This window comes from Myxocyprinus asiaticus, chromosome 38, assembly GCF_019703515.2.
Source record: "Myxocyprinus asiaticus isolate MX2 ecotype Aquarium Trade chromosome 38, UBuf_Myxa_2, whole genome shotgun sequence".
Taxonomy (NCBI): Eukaryota; Metazoa; Chordata; class Actinopteri; order Cypriniformes; family Catostomidae; genus Myxocyprinus; species Myxocyprinus asiaticus.
The window spans coordinates 3,633,441-3,652,859 of NC_059381.1; the positions used below are offsets into that span (position 1 = coordinate 3,633,441).

At 37.8% G+C, this 19,419-nt stretch overlaps 1 protein-coding gene across 2 annotated transcripts in view; it reads right to left on the bottom strand.

The window, feature by feature from the left end:
- Positions 1 to 4,843: 4,843 nt before the first annotated feature.
- The window catches only part of ntng2b (netrin g2b), a 102,127-nt gene continuing 87,551 nt past the window's right edge, over positions 4,844 to 19,419 (bottom strand). The window contains exons 12-14 of one of the 2 annotated variants that reach the window (XM_051678129.1): positions 19,248 to 19,415; positions 13,499 to 13,633; positions 4,844 to 7,314 (exon numbers count right to left, since the gene is read on the bottom strand). In XM_051678129.1, the coding sequence (XP_051534089.1) occupies positions 7,097 to 7,314; positions 13,499 to 13,633; positions 19,248 to 19,415 (521 nt within the window). In that variant the 3' untranslated portion in view covers positions 4,844 to 7,096. The remainder of the gene's footprint in view (positions 7,315 to 13,498; positions 13,634 to 19,247; positions 19,416 to 19,419) is intronic. The other variant, XM_051678130.1, reaches the window with a different exon arrangement.

The window sequence follows — 19,419 nt, forward strand, 5'->3', positions numbered from 1 at the left end:
AATTCTACAAACAATACCCCATAATGACAACGTGAAAGAAGTTTGTGTGAAATCTTTGCAAATGTATTAAAAATAAAAACCGAAAAAAATCACATGCACATAAGTATTCACAGCCTTTGCCATGACACTCACAATTGAGCTCAGGTGCATCCTGTTTCCACTGACCATCCTTGAGATGTTTCTACAACTTGATTGGAGTCCACCTGTGGTAAATTCAGTTGATTGGACATGATTTGGAAAGACACACACCTGTCTATATAAGGTCCCACAGTTAACAGTGCATGTCAGAGCACAAACCAAGCCATGAAGTCCAAGGAATTGCCTGTAGACCTCCGAGACAATATTGTATCGAGGCACAGATCTGGGGAAGGGAACAGAAAAATTTCTGCAGCATTGAAGGTCCCAATGAGCACAGTGGCCTCCATCATCCGTAAATGGAAGAAGTTTGGAACCACCAGGACTCTTCCTAGAGCTGGCCACCCGGCCAAACTGAGCGATCGGGGGAGAAGGGCCTTAGTCAGGGAGGTGACCAAGAACCCGATGGTCACTCTGATAGAGCTCCAGCATTTCTTTGTGGAGAGAGGAGAAACTTCCAGAAGAACAACCATCTCTGCAGCACTCCACCAATCAGGCCTGTATGGTAGAGTGGCCAGACGGAAGCCACTCCTCAGTAAAAGGCACATGACAGCCCGCCTGGAGTTTGCCAAAAGGCACCTGAAGGACTCAGACCATGAGAAACAAATATTGAACTCTTTGGCCTGAATGGGAAGCGTCATGTCTGGAGGAAACCAGGCACCGCTCATCACCTGGCCAATACCATCCCTACAGTGAAGCATGGTGGTGGCAGCATCATGCTGTGGGAATGTTTTTCAGCGGCAGGAACTGGGAGACTAGTCAGGATCGAGGGGAAGATGAATGCAGCAATGTACAGAGACATCCTTGATGAAAACCTGCTCCAGAGCGCTCTGGACCTCAGACTGGGGCGAAGGTTCATCTTCCAACAGGACAACGACCCTAAGCACACAGCCAAGATAACAAAAGAGTGTCTACGGGACAACTCTGTTAATGTCCTTGAGTGGCCCAGCCAGAGCCCAGACTTGAACCCGATTGAACATCTCTGGAGAGATCTGAAAATGGCTGTGCACCGACGCTCCCCATACAACCTGATGGAGTTTGAGAGGTTCTGCAAAGAAGAATGGGAGAAACTGCCCAAAAATAGGTGTGCCAAGCTTGTAGCATCATACTCAAAAAGACTTGAGGCTGTAATTGGTGCCAAAGGTGCTTCAACAAAGTATTGAGCAAAGGCTGTGAATACTTATGTACATGTGATTTTTTTTTTTTTTCGTTTTTTATTTTTAATAAATTTTCAAAGATTTCAAACAAACTTCTTTCACGTTGTCATTATGGGGTATTGTTTGTAGAATTTTGAGGAAAATAATGAATTGAATCCATTTTGGAATAAGGCTGTAACATAACAAAATGTGGAAAAAGTGAAGCGCTGTGAATACTTTCCGGATGCACTGTATGTGCGGTGGCACGGAAATTTGCATACATGCAAATTTGCACTTTTCTGGACATGAGTGACCCAGAAAACACAATCTTTTCAACTTTAAAGTTTGAGTCGTTTATGGCAATAATGAAAACATGGACTGGTACCAGGAAAAATATTGCAGGTAAAAGTGAAATTCATCATATTTTTTTTTTTCAGTTGTCTCCACTGAATGATTATACTGGAGATTAATAGGTTTCTGATTTAATGCTATCAGACTTTGGGACTGTAAATTAAAATGAGCAATTTCTCATCCTAATTTTGTGTTCAGTTTTAAAGGGTTTATTAAGTTATCCAGAAAAGAGCAGTGAATGTTTTTCTCTTTTTCAGTGTTGTTGCTTTATTAATATTCCCTACAATTTTATATGCACGAATCATATGCCATCTAAAGGACTGTGGTTAATTATATAATAATTATTATATTAGTACATACCATGTGCCCCCTTTGTTTTTCCTTGATATATTTAAAGCAGCATAAAGTGAATCTGGACTTTATATGTGTCAAAGGATCATAAGTTGTGCATGTGCTCTTTATATGTACAGTAAGGTTTAACCATGGATTTAACAAATAAAAAACATTTGTCCAGTGTATATATATATATATATATATTAGATGAAATCATGTTTAATGATCCTAAAATAAATAAAGATGATTTAATTCAAATGCTCTCTGGCAATGTGACACGTACAACTCCCAAAGGAGTATTTGCTAATTCTCACGGTCTCTCCACACTCCCTTTCGATTTCCTCGTTCTTAGCTTTGATTTTTACTTTGCATTTATTTAAGTTATAAGTTTTGCAACTTCACTAAAACAATGTTAGATCTCCATAACATCAGGCCGATTGCTTATTTAGCAGTTTTTACAGTCGTTTTAGGGTTTAAAGCATTGACTTGACACAAAATGTTAGTAAATGATTTTATCACACTAAAATCATGTTAACACACATATTGTTTGTGTCTTGTGGCTATACGTTTAAAAAAAGTGAGTATTTTAACATTTACAGATTGGCCCCCATTGACTTCCATTGTAAGTGTCTCACTGGAAATAGAAAAGGAGGGACGGAAATCAACACGCCACAAAAGCGTAACTTATTTTAAGTATATTTTAGGGAATTGTCAGGTCATCAATTTATGTAAAAAAAATAAATGTCAGTTGTTGCTGGCGCGCTCAGACCTGACAAGAAAAGCGTGAATTTTCAATGTGAGGCAGTTTTAATTGACGTTAAGTAAATGACTTATAAAAGTTGCAACTTCAGCGTAATGTCGTTCTAACATTAATGTTGAGGTAAGTAACCTACAGTTAAATCGTAAGAAAAATACGACTCTATCGCTAAACTTTCTTCTTGACATATTTATGAAAAAGTTGGCTAATTAGAAAATACAAACTATCCCTTTCTGTTTTTCCTCCCTCGACTCTCAGCATAAGTTAATATTATTGACTTTAAATTGAAAACACCCACGAAAATGTATAGTTGTACATTGTAAATTATTTTGTATAACAACTTCTGGAGGTTGAATTGCCTTAGTAATCCTGAATGGGGACTGGACAGGACAACTCCAGGACAGGGAAGTTTTTCATATCCCAGGTTAAAGGCCAAACAGGTGAATCAACTTGAACAGTGGAGATCCAAACAATATTACATATCTATTACATTGCTTCTTAGGCAAATGTTTTGCAGAACATTGTATCAGGGGCTAATATTTTCTGTAGCCCCCACAAGCCTACCCTCCTATACAAGTACTATGGCGATACAGTGGTACAGAGATGATATCCTATAGAAATGCCATTGTATTTTAATATATACTGACTGTGATACTGTAATATACTGTAACGGCTCTGATGCATTTCTGAGGTTTTTATGGTTCACCAATAATCAGTCATATTGTTTAAAACAGATATATATATATTTTCCTTATTAGAAAGAATTTCACTTTTAAAGGTTGGTATGTATTGGCTGTTGTTCAGAAAGGATCAAAATGAATAATGAATAATTCACCTATCTAATAAGATTAAGGAGGTTTATGATGGGACGTGCACTGCAAAACAACTTCAGATGTAGATGAACCACTCTTTAGCTAAATACTCTTTTGATCACCCATTATGACCTGTTTTGTATGAGCAACATCATTTTAATCATGTTTCTTCCTATAGGTGGACTGAGAAAGAGGCTTTGGACTCTAAAGAACCATTTTGACGCATTCTCCCTGTGTGCTATAATGATATTCTGAGAAAGGTAATCAATGCTGGCTGACTAAGGTAAAAGCCGTGATCCTCTCAGGTGCAGGAGATCAGAGCGATGGATCTGACTCTGTTTATGTGATGTGGCAGCATTTTTGTCTCATCAAAAACAGCGTGGTCAGCAATGACTGTGATTTTGCTCTTGTTGTAATATTACATTATTGGAGCAGCATCATGTTATGTTGTCCCACTGGCTCGAGTGTCATTTTCAAAGATTTCATAAGCCAAAACATAAATATAAAACTCTCTATGGGTTCCTCTACAACTGATGTAATTTATCTAAAGTCTGTCTGATGATACAAGACCAGATAGAAGACCACAAGTGGGTCAATCCAATTACGCAGTACATTATCATATACAGTGGCAAGAAAAAGTATGCAACCCCTTTGGAATTATCTGCATTCATGTAAAAATGTGTCTTTAAATCTGGGTTGATCTTCATCTATGTAACAATAATAAACAAACATAATCTGTTTTAACTATTAACACAGATTAATGTATTGCCCTTGTGCGTATTGAATATGTCATGACATCAACAAAAGCTAATTAGAGTCAGGAATTGGCAAACATGGCATCCAATTAAAGAAACAAGATCGGAGGTGTGGGTTAGAGCTACTTTGACTTATAAAAAGCATTTTGAGTTTGCTTTTCACAAGGAGCATCTGCTGACGTGGACCATGCCTCACAAAAAAGAGATCTCAGAAGACCTATGATCTTTGCATAAAGCTGGAAAGGGTTAGAGTTATCTTGAAGAGCTTAAATATTCATCTGTCCACAGATAGACAAAATGTCTATAAATGGAGGCGATTTAGTACTGTGGCTACTCTCACTAGAAGTGGCCGTCCAGCCATGATGACTCAAAGGGCACACCGCAGAATGATCAGTGAGGTAAACAAGAACCCTAGAGTGACAGATAAAGACTTGAAGGAATCATTGGAACTGGTTAACATCTCTGTTCATGACTCTACTATATGGAAAACATTAAATAGGCATGCCAGGAAGCTGCTTCTTTCCAACAAAAACATTGATGCATGCCTGAAGTTTGCCAAAGACCACCTTGACACTGGGAAAATTATTTGTGGACTGATGAAACTAAGGTTGAATTGTTTGGGAAGAACACATGTATGGTTAAAAAAGGCCACCGCATAACAACATGATCAACCCATCGGTGAAGTACGGTGGAGGGAGCATCAGGATTTGGGGCTGCTTGACATCATCAAGGGAAAAATGAATTCCCAAGTTTATCAAGATATCCTACAGGATAATATCAGGATGGCTGTGTGCCAGCTGAAGCTCAGTAGAAGTTGGGTGATGCAGAAGGACAATGAACCTAAACATTGAAGTAAATCCACTACAGAATGACTTCAAAAAAGAAAATCCACATTTTGGAGTGTCCCAGTCAGAGTCCAGACCTCAAGAGAGCCATTCACACCAGATATCCTAAGAATATGTCTGAGTTGAAGCAGTTCTGTAAGGAAGAATGGTACAAAATTTCTTATGAACGTTGTGCAGGTCTAATCTGCAGCTACAGGAAACACTTGGTTGAGGTTATTGCTGTAACAGGAGGATCGACCTGTTATTAAATCCAAGGGTTCACTTTAGTTTTTCCACAGCACTGTGAATGTTTAATGGGATGTGTGCAATAAAGAAATAAAAGATTATAATGTTTGTGTGTTGATAGCTTAAGCACATTGTGTTTGTCTATACTTGTGACTGATGAAGTTGAGATCACATTTTATGACCAATTAATGCAGAAAACCAACTAATTCCAAAGGGTTCACATATTTTTATTGCCACTGTACTGTATGTCTTAATACATTGAATACTCACAGTAGTTTGCATTTATTACAATTAAGTGAGCATGAATTTAAGATAATTTAACTACTTTGGTTTGAGCGGATTTTGTCATTTTTGCCATGTCCCCGTGTGCTATGCAGTAACTTCTAAAATGGAAAAACTAGCATCTCTCAATCGGAACGATCCTGAAATTATAGCTGCACCCTAAATCTTATACTTATACTACTTACACTATAAAATGCTGTAGAGGAGTGAATGAGTTATGTGTTCACACTAAAGAGTACTACGAGTACTCGGATGATGTACTTCTTCAACTGAAAGGAAAATTACAGTAAAAAAGTTTCTTTTTTTTAAGACTTATATTGATCTGTTTCTCACCCACACCTATCATATCGCTTCAGAAGACATGGATTTAACCACTGGAGTCTTATGGATTACTTTTATGCTGCCTTTATATGCTTTTTTGACCTTCATAGTTCTGACCACCATTCACTTGCATTGTATGGACCAACAGAGCTGAAATATTCTTCTAAAAATCTTCATTTGTGTTCTGCAGAAGAAAGTAAGTCATACACTAGATGGCCAAGTGCTAGTGTAAGTGCAGTGTATAGTGCGTTATTTAAGACACAAATGTTGTTGATGTAGTGCTCAAGAAATGATCCACATGGTAACAACTCAAACGTGGCCAAGTAACAGGCACATTTACTGTAATGTTTACAGTGTCATAAAATGTAATCCATTTATTTTATTTTTGTAAATTCGCTAACTGCAAATTTTACAGTGTAATAAACCCCATCCCATACTTTCTAATACATTCTGTATTCTACTTTCACTCTTGGTACATTTAGTGTGTAAATTCATCCTTTGTTATACCTGACTGTAAAGTGTACGGTGTAAACTCTACGTTATAGATTCTTATACTGTAAAACCTTTTTGCCTCTTATGTACAGTATAGATGTAGATCCAAACAAAAATATTCTCTACCAAAAATAATGCAATAATATGTGGGTTTATAATATTTAGATTTGATTAGATATCTTCTCATAAGAGTTGGATACTGTGTTCATGTCCTGAATACTTTGTAAATTTGAATGCTTTCTAACTGTGGCAACAAACATTTGTACAATAACCAGCAGTACAGTGCCTAAAATCTTAATATTCATGATAGCAAATATCACAATAATATTCATAACCCCCCAATAATCAAAACAAGCAAGTACAACCCCCTAATATTTATACCATGATCAATGGAAACATGTGAATGCTTCACACTGCAACCCCCCCAATGTTCAAGTCAAACCTACGCCACTGTGTGTGTGTTTTTGGTATGTTTCATCCTTGGCGTATATGCAAGGAGTGCTTTGAGTTCCTTTAATTTGTAGCCCTACTAGAGTCTTTTAGTCTTTTTGTTTCTCATTCTTGATCTCATGCAGGGCTTTCTGCGTCCTGTAGAGGGCAATGGTGAATGTCATTCCCTCTCCGTGCCCACTGGTTCTGAAGCAGGGGTATCTCAGGAGGTGGCGGAGCTCAGCAAGATGACGAGGAGCGGGCAGATCAGCAGTGCCAGGCTCAAAGAGAGTGCGCTGGCACGGTTACACTTTTTACCTCCGTCGCAGCGCGACTGTTGGCACAAAACACCCTTAAAATCCGGCGTGCAAACACAGCGCTGATTCTGAAAGCACGTCCCCCCATTCTGGCACAAGAGTAACTCCTCATCACACACGTTTGCTGTGGAGAAGATGAGAGAGAGTATTTATTTACAATTTTAATGAACATACTTTAGGATTTCTCAAGAGGCAGTTGTAAAAGACTGCCAAAACACTACCAGAGAAGACTTTGTCAGAGCGTGTACAATGTGTTCTTAAGGTTTGAAAAGAGTCAGGTCAGTTTGTAATGAAGTGGGAATACAGCAAATAAGATTTCCAAAAGCACAAATTAACCCCCCTCTCTGAAACTCTCATTGGTCAATGAATGAACATCTCTACTTTTTGTGGCGTTCTCTAATACAGCGTTAACTCTAATGTCTAACCAACTTTAAAATGTGTCTAATATTTACCCACAGTAATGAGAAAACACAGTTTCTCTGTTATTTGCTCTTTTTTTCTCTCTTTCACGCATGCAGCTCTGATCATCGCTTGGTGGCTTGTATCTGTGACACATTTAATATGGGTATCTGGTTTCATTAAAAAGCCACATAGGGTTGCAGGAGTCTAGGTTCTAATGAGACCAGGTTCTGCACACCTGACCCCAAACTGTCTCGCTGGCTCAGCAGTGAACAATGAGTGTGTGTCTGTGGGTATGAATGAAGACGGAACACGATAGGGAACAGAAAGACCATGGAAATGTTCGGAATAGTATTCTACCATACTACTCTTACTATTTCCGCACTATACATTATGTACATTGTGCACAGTATTCAAACTGTCTATATACATCGAATATCTTTACTGCACTAGAGCACACATCACACACTGGACATTGTGATGACAAATTAACCAAAATATATATTTACCATGATTTTGATCATTTTCTAGACTTATTATTTATAGACATCATTACATAAAATTGGAAAATGCAAAATAAACTTTTTATAAATAATAATAATTATTATTCTGTGACAGAGTGCAACAATGCCCGCCCAGCCGTCTTTGTTCCGGAAATATTTTTCCCATTTATTTTTTCCAAAGAGTTGACAGCCATTAACCAACGAGCTCCATTGTAGAGCTGGGCAATATGGCAAAAAAAAATTGTTTTTTTTTTTTTCTAACTTAAGGATGATTCATAATTCACAATTCGTTTTTTCAACTTTTAAATGTACTCCACTAAAAAGAAACTGCAATATGTTTCAATAACATGTTCTTTATGAGTTAGAGGAATTAAAGTTATTTTCATTATAGGTGTAAGTAACAGGGTTCAATGGAGAGGAGTCAGTCGGGACCCGGACGAAGCATCAAAGTAATGTTTTAATAAACACAAACATAAACGCATACAGGGCAGCTGCCTGTAGCTCTCTCTCTCCTGAACTGCCGCATCTTGTTGCACTTATTCCTCTCCTCGGCTGATTAGTCCGATTGGGGGCCGGGCGTGCATAGTCACGGCCCGTCCCCGCCCTCCTCCTTGTCACAGTGTAAAAGAAAAATGCACCACAACAGAAATCTTCAACATAGTATAAATGTAAAATAAATTAAAATCTAATAAACCCAGATGTTGAGAAATAATAGTATAAAATAAGAAAACTGCTAAATATTTCTTAACCAATGCAGGTATTCATTTTGATCCAAACCAGGTCTATCTAGAAAGTTATCTAGAAATCAATATCTAGATATCCATGTGATTTGATATGACGTATCTGTAGCTGTCACGTAACTAACACTTTATTATGGGTATTTAAAGAAAAGAAAGGAGACAGTTCATCAACATGCAAAGAACACCGAGGCCAGTTATGATCTTAAGCCGGTGTATACATGCATGATGGACGAAGTTGAGCTACAATCACACTGTACAACTGTACTGGAAATATTACCAGTGTCTTTTATATCAGTCTCCATGTTGTTAATAAGTGATGTTCATTTGGAGCACACACACATGTACAGGTGACCAGACTGAGGGCGGCATCAAGCCAAAGTGAATCACAACATTACAAACTTTGATTTGAAGCAAAAAGGTTTTTGAAAATGAGACACAAAGACAAAGGTACAAGACTGTGTACTTAACATCTTTATTGAGGAAATGAAATACAATCCCATGAAGCATTGCAAATGACAATTGAATTAAAGAACTATTTAAAAATGTAATAGTATTGATTTTAAATTGTTGGTCAGAAGTATAAATCTATATATTTTACATTAATGGCAAAATATTCAGATTACTCGATTGCATCATTTGCAGTGCGTCATGAAAGTGGGCGGTCGCTGCAGAGCTCTTTTGGTGCAATTTGTTAGCTGTGATTGGATCTTTAAAAATATTACATTGAAATACTTTAGACTGAAGGCTTCAGCAGAAGCATGTCTAAAATCCCCAAAAAAGAGAGCTCGCACACTTACTTACTGCTCCAAAAAATCTTTTAATTAACAGCCATGTGGTTAACGTTTTGGAGCAGTAAGTGAGCGAGCTCTCTATTTTTGGATTTTAGACATTGTTGGACTTAGCACCTTACAAACATCGTTCTGGTGTGCATGTGTTTTTGATATTCTGCAGAAACATGTACCATCGATTACCAACCTCGCAGCTTACGCTAGGTCTGTCTTTTAAGATGTATAAGATATAGTTTATACTGGGGTATACTCACTGAGGTACCGGGGCCTGGGTATCTCAGCGAGTATTGACGCTGACTCGCCTACCACCCCTGGAGTCATGAGTTTGAATCCAGGGTGTGCTGAGTGACTCCAGCCGGGTCTCCTAAGCAACCAAATTGGCCCGGTTGCTAGGGAGGGTAGAGTCACATGAGGTAACCTCCTCGTGGTTGCTATAATGTGGTTCGCTCTCGGTGGGTCGCGTGGTGAGTTGTGCGTGGATGCTGTGGAGAATAGTGTGAAGCCTCCACATGCGCTATGTTTCCACGGTAACGTGCTCAACAAGCCACGTGATGAGATGCGCAGATTGACAGTCTCACCACGCCACCACGAGGTCTCAGAGTGCACTGGGAATTGGGCATTCCAAATTGGGGAGAAAATAAAAAATAAATAAATTCCTCTATGGAAAAATTAAATGGAATTTTTACTTTACGGCAACAGTCATGTGACAACAATGTAAATGCTGCTGTTTGAAACATTCATCATTGTGTAATGCATTCTGTTTCACTTATTTGTTTAAAGATGCAACATGATGAGGTCATGTGAAAACAATGTAGCATACTACTGGTTTAAACATTTGTTGCATAATGCGTTCTTTTAAATGCACAATTTTTTTTTTTTAATAGTTGGTAGTATACAGTGTATACTGTGAGGTATTCAGTAAGCAGTAAGCTAGTATTCCACTCTAAACATAGCCTGTGAAAAAGACTAAATACATTTGTACATGTGTGTGAATGTGCATGTGAAGGGTTATATGGACGTGTCTGTCTTTGTGCTGCTCTAAAGTGGTCAGGAAGTTCTAAATGTGGTGTTAATGTAGGGCTCTAAAAGACCTAAATACATCATGAATTAGTCATATAAAAAAAAAACATTTTATACCATTAACAAAACTTATTCAGTGCATTTACTAAAACCAGTAAAAACTCCCAGCATGTAGATGCACTTAACCTTAGAACAAAACAAATGTATGTGAACTAGATGACAAATCCTGCTCCGGAAGTGTGTTCCCTAATGGATTCCCCCCTGTTCTCTCTCAACACTGTGTTAGCAGTTCTGGCTGTGGGCCAGTTTCATCTTCAAGATGGATCACAGGGAAAATGCACAGTACAGGGGTTCTAAAAGCATCCTGGGAATCAAGGTACAAATGTGATCATTACCTCACAAACCAGTTTCCAATAAACAAGGGCTTCTTAGAATCTGCAGATCCGCACAGCAGCACATTATTTGAATAATCAAGTAGTGTGGAGTAGAATACAAACTGATTAGACATCGATCAATGCTGTTTTGAGGTGTGGCAAATATGTTACTTGAGTTATTTATTGTGCGAGAAAAAGTCAAAGTTCGGAATAGCATACCACCACCATACTACTCTTACTACATATGGCAGAAATAGCACAAGAAGTATGGTAGGGGGGAAGTTTAGACTAGCATACTATCTCCTGTCAAATCAAAATCACCTGTGCCCTCTTCATTTGATGCCACTGTCCTTTTAGTGTTATGTCAGTTTTCATACAAACATATGATATTTTTTTTTTATTTTGACTTCAATGGCGTCAAAAGCCCGTTCTGACATCAATGAAGTCAAACATCATTGGTTCTTGCATGTCTCGTGACCAATCATCATTGGGATCAAATCTAGTGCGACATATTATATATTCGACATATTGGAATATGATGCATGACTCCTACACTGCAAAAAATAATTTTCTAAGTACATTTACATTTATTCATTTGGCAGACGCTTTTATCCAAAGCGGAACACATAAGCGAATCATCTTAAGGAGACAGCGGTACAAAAAGTGCCATATTACAAAGTTTCACTAGCATCAGAATAGTATTCAAAACAGATTAAAGGTGTTTTTTTTGTGACTGGTTAAGTGCTCATGGAAAGATGTGTTTTTATCCGTTTTTTGAAGACAGAAAGTGAGTCAGCTTCATGGATGGTGTTGGGAAGGTCATTCCACCAATGTGGTACGATGAAACCGGAAGTCCGGGAAAGTGTTTTAGTGCCTCTTTGTGTTGGTACAACAAGGCAACGTTCCTTAGCCGACCGCAGGCTTCTAGTGGGCGCGTAGCTCTGCAGAAATGATTTTAGGTATGCTGGAGCAGACCCAGTGACTGTTCTGTATGCCAGCATCAGAGCCTTGAATTTGATACATGCATCAACCGGCAGCCAGTGAAGAGAGACAAGGAGTGGTGTAACATGCGCTCTCTTTGGTTCATTAAAGACTAGACGTGCTTCTGCATTCTGGATCATTTGCAAGGGTCTAATTGTACATGCAATGAGAGCATTACAGTAGTCCAGTCTAGTTATGACAAGTGACTGAACAAGAAGTTGTGTGGCATGTTCAGAGAGGAAGGGTCTTATCTTCCTGATATTGTAGAGTGTAAATCTACATGATCGTGCTGTCTAATTAGTATTTCTGTCTTGTTTTCTAGTAAAAATATCAAAATATTCTTAAAACAAGATCAATTTACTTGACAAGCAAAATGGCATAAGATATTTTGCCTTGTTTTCAGAGAAATCTAACTACATTTAGTGAGGTTTATGCTGAAAAGAAGAAAAGAAAAAAAAACTATTTGCCAATGGGGTAAGAAAAATAATCTTAATTCAAAGGGAAAACAAGTTTATTTTCTTACCCCACTGGACATTTTTTAAAGTTTATAAAATTTTGTCAGATTTCTCTGAAAACAAGACTTAATATCTTATTCCATTTTGCTTGTCAAGTAAATACTGTATATCTTGTTTTAAAAATATTTCAATATTTTTACTGGAAAACAAGACAAAAATACAAGTTAAGAAAAATATTTTTTGCGCTCAATGTGCTCTAAGTCCTCGTGGTGGCGTAGTGACTCACCTCAATCCGGGTGGCAGAGAACGAATCTCAGCTGCCTCCATGTCCGAGACCGTCAACCCGTGCATCTTATCATGTGGCTTGTTGAGCGTGTTACCATGGAGATATAGCGCGTGTGGAGGCCCACGCCATCCACTGCGGCATCTACGCACAACTCACCACGCACCCCACCGAGAGCGAACCACATTATAGCGATCATGAGGAGGTTACCCTGTGTGACTCTACCCTCCCTAGCAACCAGGCCAATTTGGTTGCTTAGGAAACCTGGTTGGAGTCACTCAACACGCCCTGGATTTGAACTCACGAACTCCAGGTGTGGTAGCCAGCGTCTTTAACACTGAGCTACCCAGGCCCCTGTTTATTGCCATTTATAAAGCTAAACAGCCCCCAGCCCCATTCACCTTTGTTTTATAGAAAACATCAGCATTCTGGACATTATGAAAAATATATTTCATGTTGCACAGAAGAAAGAAAATCATATGGTAAATTTTCAACACTAATCATTTCCTTTTACGGGGAGGATGCAATGCTAGTTTCTAACTAATGATTGCAAGCCAGAACCGCTAATGATATTATACACACCGTAACTTTAATTTCAGGTTGCTTTCAGTAAACAAAAGCTTTTTGAAAGAATCTATTAACATCTGATTTAAACTTGAAATTTAAACTTGAGGAGATTGGAAAGGCCAGTGCATACTTTGACATTGATTTGTTAATTAGATGGAAGAGTTGACTGAAGTCTTAATTAATCCTGGAAGTACTTACGGAAGCAGCCCTGTTTCCAATAGTAACCGGGGAGACATTCTTCACATTTGACTCCGGTGGCGCCCTCTTTACATTGACAGAACCCGGTACCATTACAACGGTCATGAACCGAGCCCATTGTGTTACAGTTACACTCTAAAATGACAAAGAAGAAAAGAGAATTAGGGGCATTTCAGTTTATTTCTGAACATTTATGTTAATCAAAAAAGAATGAAAATGCTTGTTTGTTTTCCCTGTAATCTCACTGGTTTTAAATGTGTGCACGTATGTCATGGTGAGTTATTTTATATGCACCTGTGGACACTTTATGCATTACATGTAATTTATGTGTATACATCTTTGTTTGCACAAGGTTAGAAACAAGCAAAGTCACTTTCACGGCATATAAGTCCATTCGACAGCCATCTTTGGAAATTTTCTATGGATGTGCAGCTCTTAGCTACTTGAATGGGGAAAGAATGAAATATCCAAAACGATTGGTCAAGATTACGATCAAAGAACATACGTATTTCAAATCAGCAACAATAGTAATTTGTGCTTCTTTAGCTCAGATCACGCTATAATTTTATATATTGTTTTAGGTTAGTCTAGCTAATGTGCAAGCACGTTCCTGTAAGGAGCTTCCTTTTCTACATTCATCATATTGGGTGTTCCAGTTTCTCCAATTCATTTGAATACAAGTGCTCAGTCTCAATTTATCACCATTTTGGCCAACAGACAAATGTTCTTTAATGTAAACCATTTAGACTAGTGGTCAACCTTTATGGGGTTTTCAGTGGCTGATGGACTATAAAATGATGATATGTGGATGTTTCTTCAACTTTGGTCAGTTTTAGCACTGTGAACTTCTAGAAAGTCTTGTTAAAACGTTTTTTCACACTCACACTAGTTTATTTAATTTCACAGTGTCATTTACAGCACTTCTCAAATTCTATATTGTGTTAATAGAAATCTGGGGTGGAAATGACAGTGATGGAACTGAATTAGTTTTTATGTTTTTTAAAATTAAATGACTAACTCTTTTGTCTTGCTAAGTCTAAATTCATAGCTAATGCTTTGTCTCCTAAATACACACAATTAAATAATATTTTCACACTTTCTGCATAATTTGGCAAAACTACAGTTTTGGAAAGCCCAATTCCCACTACTTAGTAGGTCCTCGTGGTGGTGCGGTTACTCACCTCTGGGTGGCGGAGGACATGTCTCAGTTGCCTCCGCTTCTGAGTCAGTCAATCCGCGCATCTTATCACGTGACTCGTTGTGCATGACACAGCGGAGACTCACAGCATGTGGAGGCTCATGTTACTCTCCGTGATCCACGCACAACTTACCACACGCCCCATTGAGAGCAAGAACCACTAATCGCGACAACGAGGAGGTTACCCCATGTGACTCTACCCTCCCTAGCAACCGGGCCAATTTGGTTGCTTAGGAGACCTGGCTGGAGTCACTCAGCACGCCCTGGATTCGAACTCACGACTCCAGGGGTGGTAGTCAGCATCAATACTCGCTGAGCTAACCAGTCCCCCGGTCATCATAGTTTTAAACATGTGATAATTTGTATTTTTATAATGGATTTTCATAGTTTACTATTGAAAGACTGGGACAATAAAACAATAACATCTATACATAAAAGGCATTTGAAAAGTACTTAAAATAAATGATAAAGGGCTGGTAAATAGTTTCCAAGTCATATTTAATGCGAACTTCATATAACAAAAGAAAAAGTTAAAATAAGTTTGAATAAAAATTAATCCGTGGGACATGAAAGTGCCCTAAGTTGATTAAACACCCATATACATAATACAGTTTTCATCCAATGTTGGTAAGTTACAAAAATAAAAAGTAATCCACTACAAATTACTAACTACTTCTCTAAAATTATAATCAGATTACTAATTACTTTACTTTTAAGTTACTTTCTAAAACACTTGTCACAAACTTGTTTTTGTTTTTCCACTCAACAAATTCAAAATAAAGTCTATTTTCTCCTTGTTCATTACCGCACACCCTTCAGCTGTCACAGAAATGCAAACAGACATATGCATTTTAATAGTATTACTCAATTATGTGTATTTTAGTAATATTTGTAACCCAAGTAATGTACTTAAATGTAATGGAACTGTAATCTGATTATAAGAATTTAAAATGTAATGCATTACACTACTTTTGTGCCTAAAAGTTATTAGATTACAGTAACTAATTACTTTGTAATCCGGTTACACCCAACACTGTTTGCATTATCCAAATTACTAAACGTAACTTAAATAAAGTCATTTTGAAAGGCTTTTGGTAGATTTTGAAGCTTACACAATGAGGAAACAACCACTTCCGTCAATCAGCCAAGTAGGCACAATTATCAGTTGATGCGATAATCAAAAATGCGTCTGATTAATTCACCTGGCTGATATATTGCTTTATACAGTACATAATTTAGAAAGGGGCTTATATATATTTTAAGGACATACACCTAAGTGACTAATAATAATAATAATTGTTGTTTTTAGTACTGTACTTTAATAATGTATACTGTCACTATAGCTGTAAATTAATTATTTTCATGTTTCTTATGAATGTCAGCATATATTATTTTGAGCTAGAGCCAAATTTATTAGAGGACGATTGCCTGAATAACTGCACTTGTGCGAAAAATCCTGAAAATAGACAGTGTAAACTTAGTGCAGTTGGGAGCTCAGGATGAGGTAAATGTTCTCCTTGTGGAAATCTCGGTGCTGACCCTGTGCCATGTTGGCACCTGGCACACACCCGATGAGGGCATGCTCATTTGTGCTGACTTAACAGCAGGCTTTCGTTTACCCTGCGCCTTGCCTCCTCGTGTGGCAGATGGACTCCGTCTTCTGTCCTGCTACTCTCAGTGTCGTTTTGGAACCAGAGTCGCTGATTTAGATACTGTCACATCCGGGTTTATTTCTGGACATTTATTTTAAAGGCCGCTGGGAATCTCTTATATGACATTCTCAGGAATATAATGTCACAGTTTAACTTTGTTACAGCCTGCATTCTGTATCTATCTTCTTTCCAAAAATTATATGGACACTTTTGGACACTTTAAAAATTGTTGAATGTCACTGCATTAGAAAACAAAACGTCAAAGCAAGTGCCATCTCTGCTTAAATGCTGCTAGAGCTTTCCTCAGAACTAAGAAACCAAAAAACTTCTTTGTGAAATGTTTTGCGTGAAAAGTGTTATATTTCTTTAAAATGAACACCGCTTCCTTTGATAATTTGTCATATAGAGCTAAAGATATTCATACATTTTTAAGTGTTACTTGTGTGTGCAAATGCTTTTGTGGGCCCTTTCTGCTCGTCTCTGTACCTCTCTCCATCTGTATCACTTTTTCTTACAGTTGGATGGGGTTTCCTGGTTATTTTTCTCTTTTTGCTAGAAGATTCTTTGATGTAGACTCCCGACAGTTGGATTTCCCTGGCGCCCACTTCAGTGAAGTCTACACTGCTTGGACAGGCCCTCTTTAAAGATTCACGCTCGTACTTTCAGGGTAATTTTTGCTGAATTGCTTTTAGTGTCTAAAACGGACAAAATAAATCAATTGCCTAAGACTGAGCATTATATAGCACAGCTTTACTGAGTTTTGCAGCGTTCAGATGAAGTTGGGTTTGTTGTAATTTTAAGTTGCATGCACATGAACGACCAAGCAAAGTGATATTTTCAGGGAAACTGTCATTTGATTTCGATTTGGCGTATTTCTCCACTGAAAACTGAGACTTTTAAAAACACTTTCCATAACCACATCCAGTACTTTGGAAAACAATGACGTTAGGTAACTTAAATGGTTTAGTGTAAACGTGGCCTAGTTGTGATGTCAGAAGGGGCATGCCAACATAGAGATAACTGAAGGCAACTTCATAGTACATGGGAGTGACTGATTTCGCAAAGTTATTTTAATTTTCAGTGCTGTATTATATTAAGGTAATATTAAGGTGTTGAGTACGAAAGCTTGTAGTCAACTGATATTCAATGAATTCCCCCCCCCCAGGCTTGCTTTATGAAAATGTATTAATAATTCGATAGATATCATGTATAAATAAATCACATAGGTTGTGTTAAAGTGATGTGGTTTATTGTAATGCACACCGTATATTTATCCACTGGTACGAAACAAGTGTTTTTCTCAGGTCATCCATTGGTTGTTTGTTTTGCTTTAGCTACTTTGCATTTACTTTCTAACTTGAATATGTAATATGTCATAATAATGACTACCTAACTGAAGTAGGAGTTTAAAAGGTCAATTGAAGGCAGTAATAAATTCAGACTAAACGAAAAACCAGACTTAAGTGGCTGGAATTGAGTCAGATTTTTATTTCAAGTACCAGTGACATCATCTCTTTCAACACAGTCTCATGACAACTCGTGATATAAGATGGCGAAATCGTAAGATATTGTATGACTTTCATTCCAAGACAGATTAATCAACAAGCAAAATGTAAAATCGATACAATATAGAAATTAAATTTTAGCTAGACTAGCGTGTTAAAACCAGCAGACTTTGACTTCTGAGAAATCGGTTTGATATCCATTAATGCTGCACGACTGATTGAATTAAGACTGAAATCGCAAAATGAACCTTAAAAGGCTGCATTTTAAAATATAAGCTGTGTCTCGTTTCGAAGGCTGCATGCTAGGTAGGATGCGTCCTTTGAAGGCTGCAGTATACCGAGTGTCCTCCTTTAAGCAAGCCTCGTTTAAACGAGACGGCCTTCGTAGGACAAGCGGAAACGGAACGTAACATGGTTGCTATGACAGCACGCCACTTTATTTTAATTATATATTAATATAATTATGCATATTATATACTCTGCGCCCATCTACTGAGGTACTTCAACTTGGGAATTGCGTTTGAACATCATATTTACGGGCAAATTGGCGTCATTTTTTTTAGACATTTCCGTTGAAGCAAAGAATTGTGGGTTGTGAGTGCCCACGAAGGATACACCTCATGCATTCTCCAAATTCCCGTGAAAGAAGGTCGCATTCCTACTTGCTTTTCTGAAACGAGACAGCCTCGATGACGTATGCGGCCGACAAATGCGACCTCCGGAGGACGCATCCTTCCAAACGAGACACAGCCAAAGTCTTCATTCAGTGCTTCAGTCGGCTCTGTGTGAGCAAGCGGCGCCCTCTAGTGGTCTGGACGGCAGTACCCATTATGCTACTATAATACAGAATTAAACATTTTTCTTTTTTCATGTTGTGGTTTACATTTCCGTGGAATTGCCCAACATATGCATAGTATGAATTTGTAATGTTCAAACATACACAGTAAACACATGTAAAGTGTGAGTTCTGTTGTTTTGAAATACAAAAATAAAAGTTTAAAAATGTTTTAGAAGTACAAATTAACCTTTTTTCATATCAGTCATTATGTTATCATATTTAGTTATTTTTTGGTATCTTTGTTATCTTTTTACCTACTATCTTTTTTTATGTGCAACAGATCCAATGTTCAATGGAAATTATTATTGTTAGAACAATAAAAAAGCTTTTGTACCTCTTTGTACATTTTTAAAGCATAATTCCTAAGTAAAACAGTGATCTGATGACGAAATAAGGTAAGTGGCAAAATATCAATATCGGCCTATAGGTTTTTGTTAAAATCGATATCAGCCAAAAATGTTCATATCGGTGAATCCCTACGGTTGCTTATCTTAAAAATAATTGTATATAATTTCAAATGAAATCCTCTTGAAAACACACACTCACTGTTACTCACCGATACACACGCTCTCGTCGTCGGGCTCCACAGAGGTGTTTTTGTAGAAGCCCATGCGACAGTGTTCGCAGTTTTGACCACGCGTGTTGTGTTTGCAGCTCACACACGTGACGATGTTCAGGAAGTCTATATAACTGCAGCGGTTAGAGTGTCCATTACATTCACAATCTGA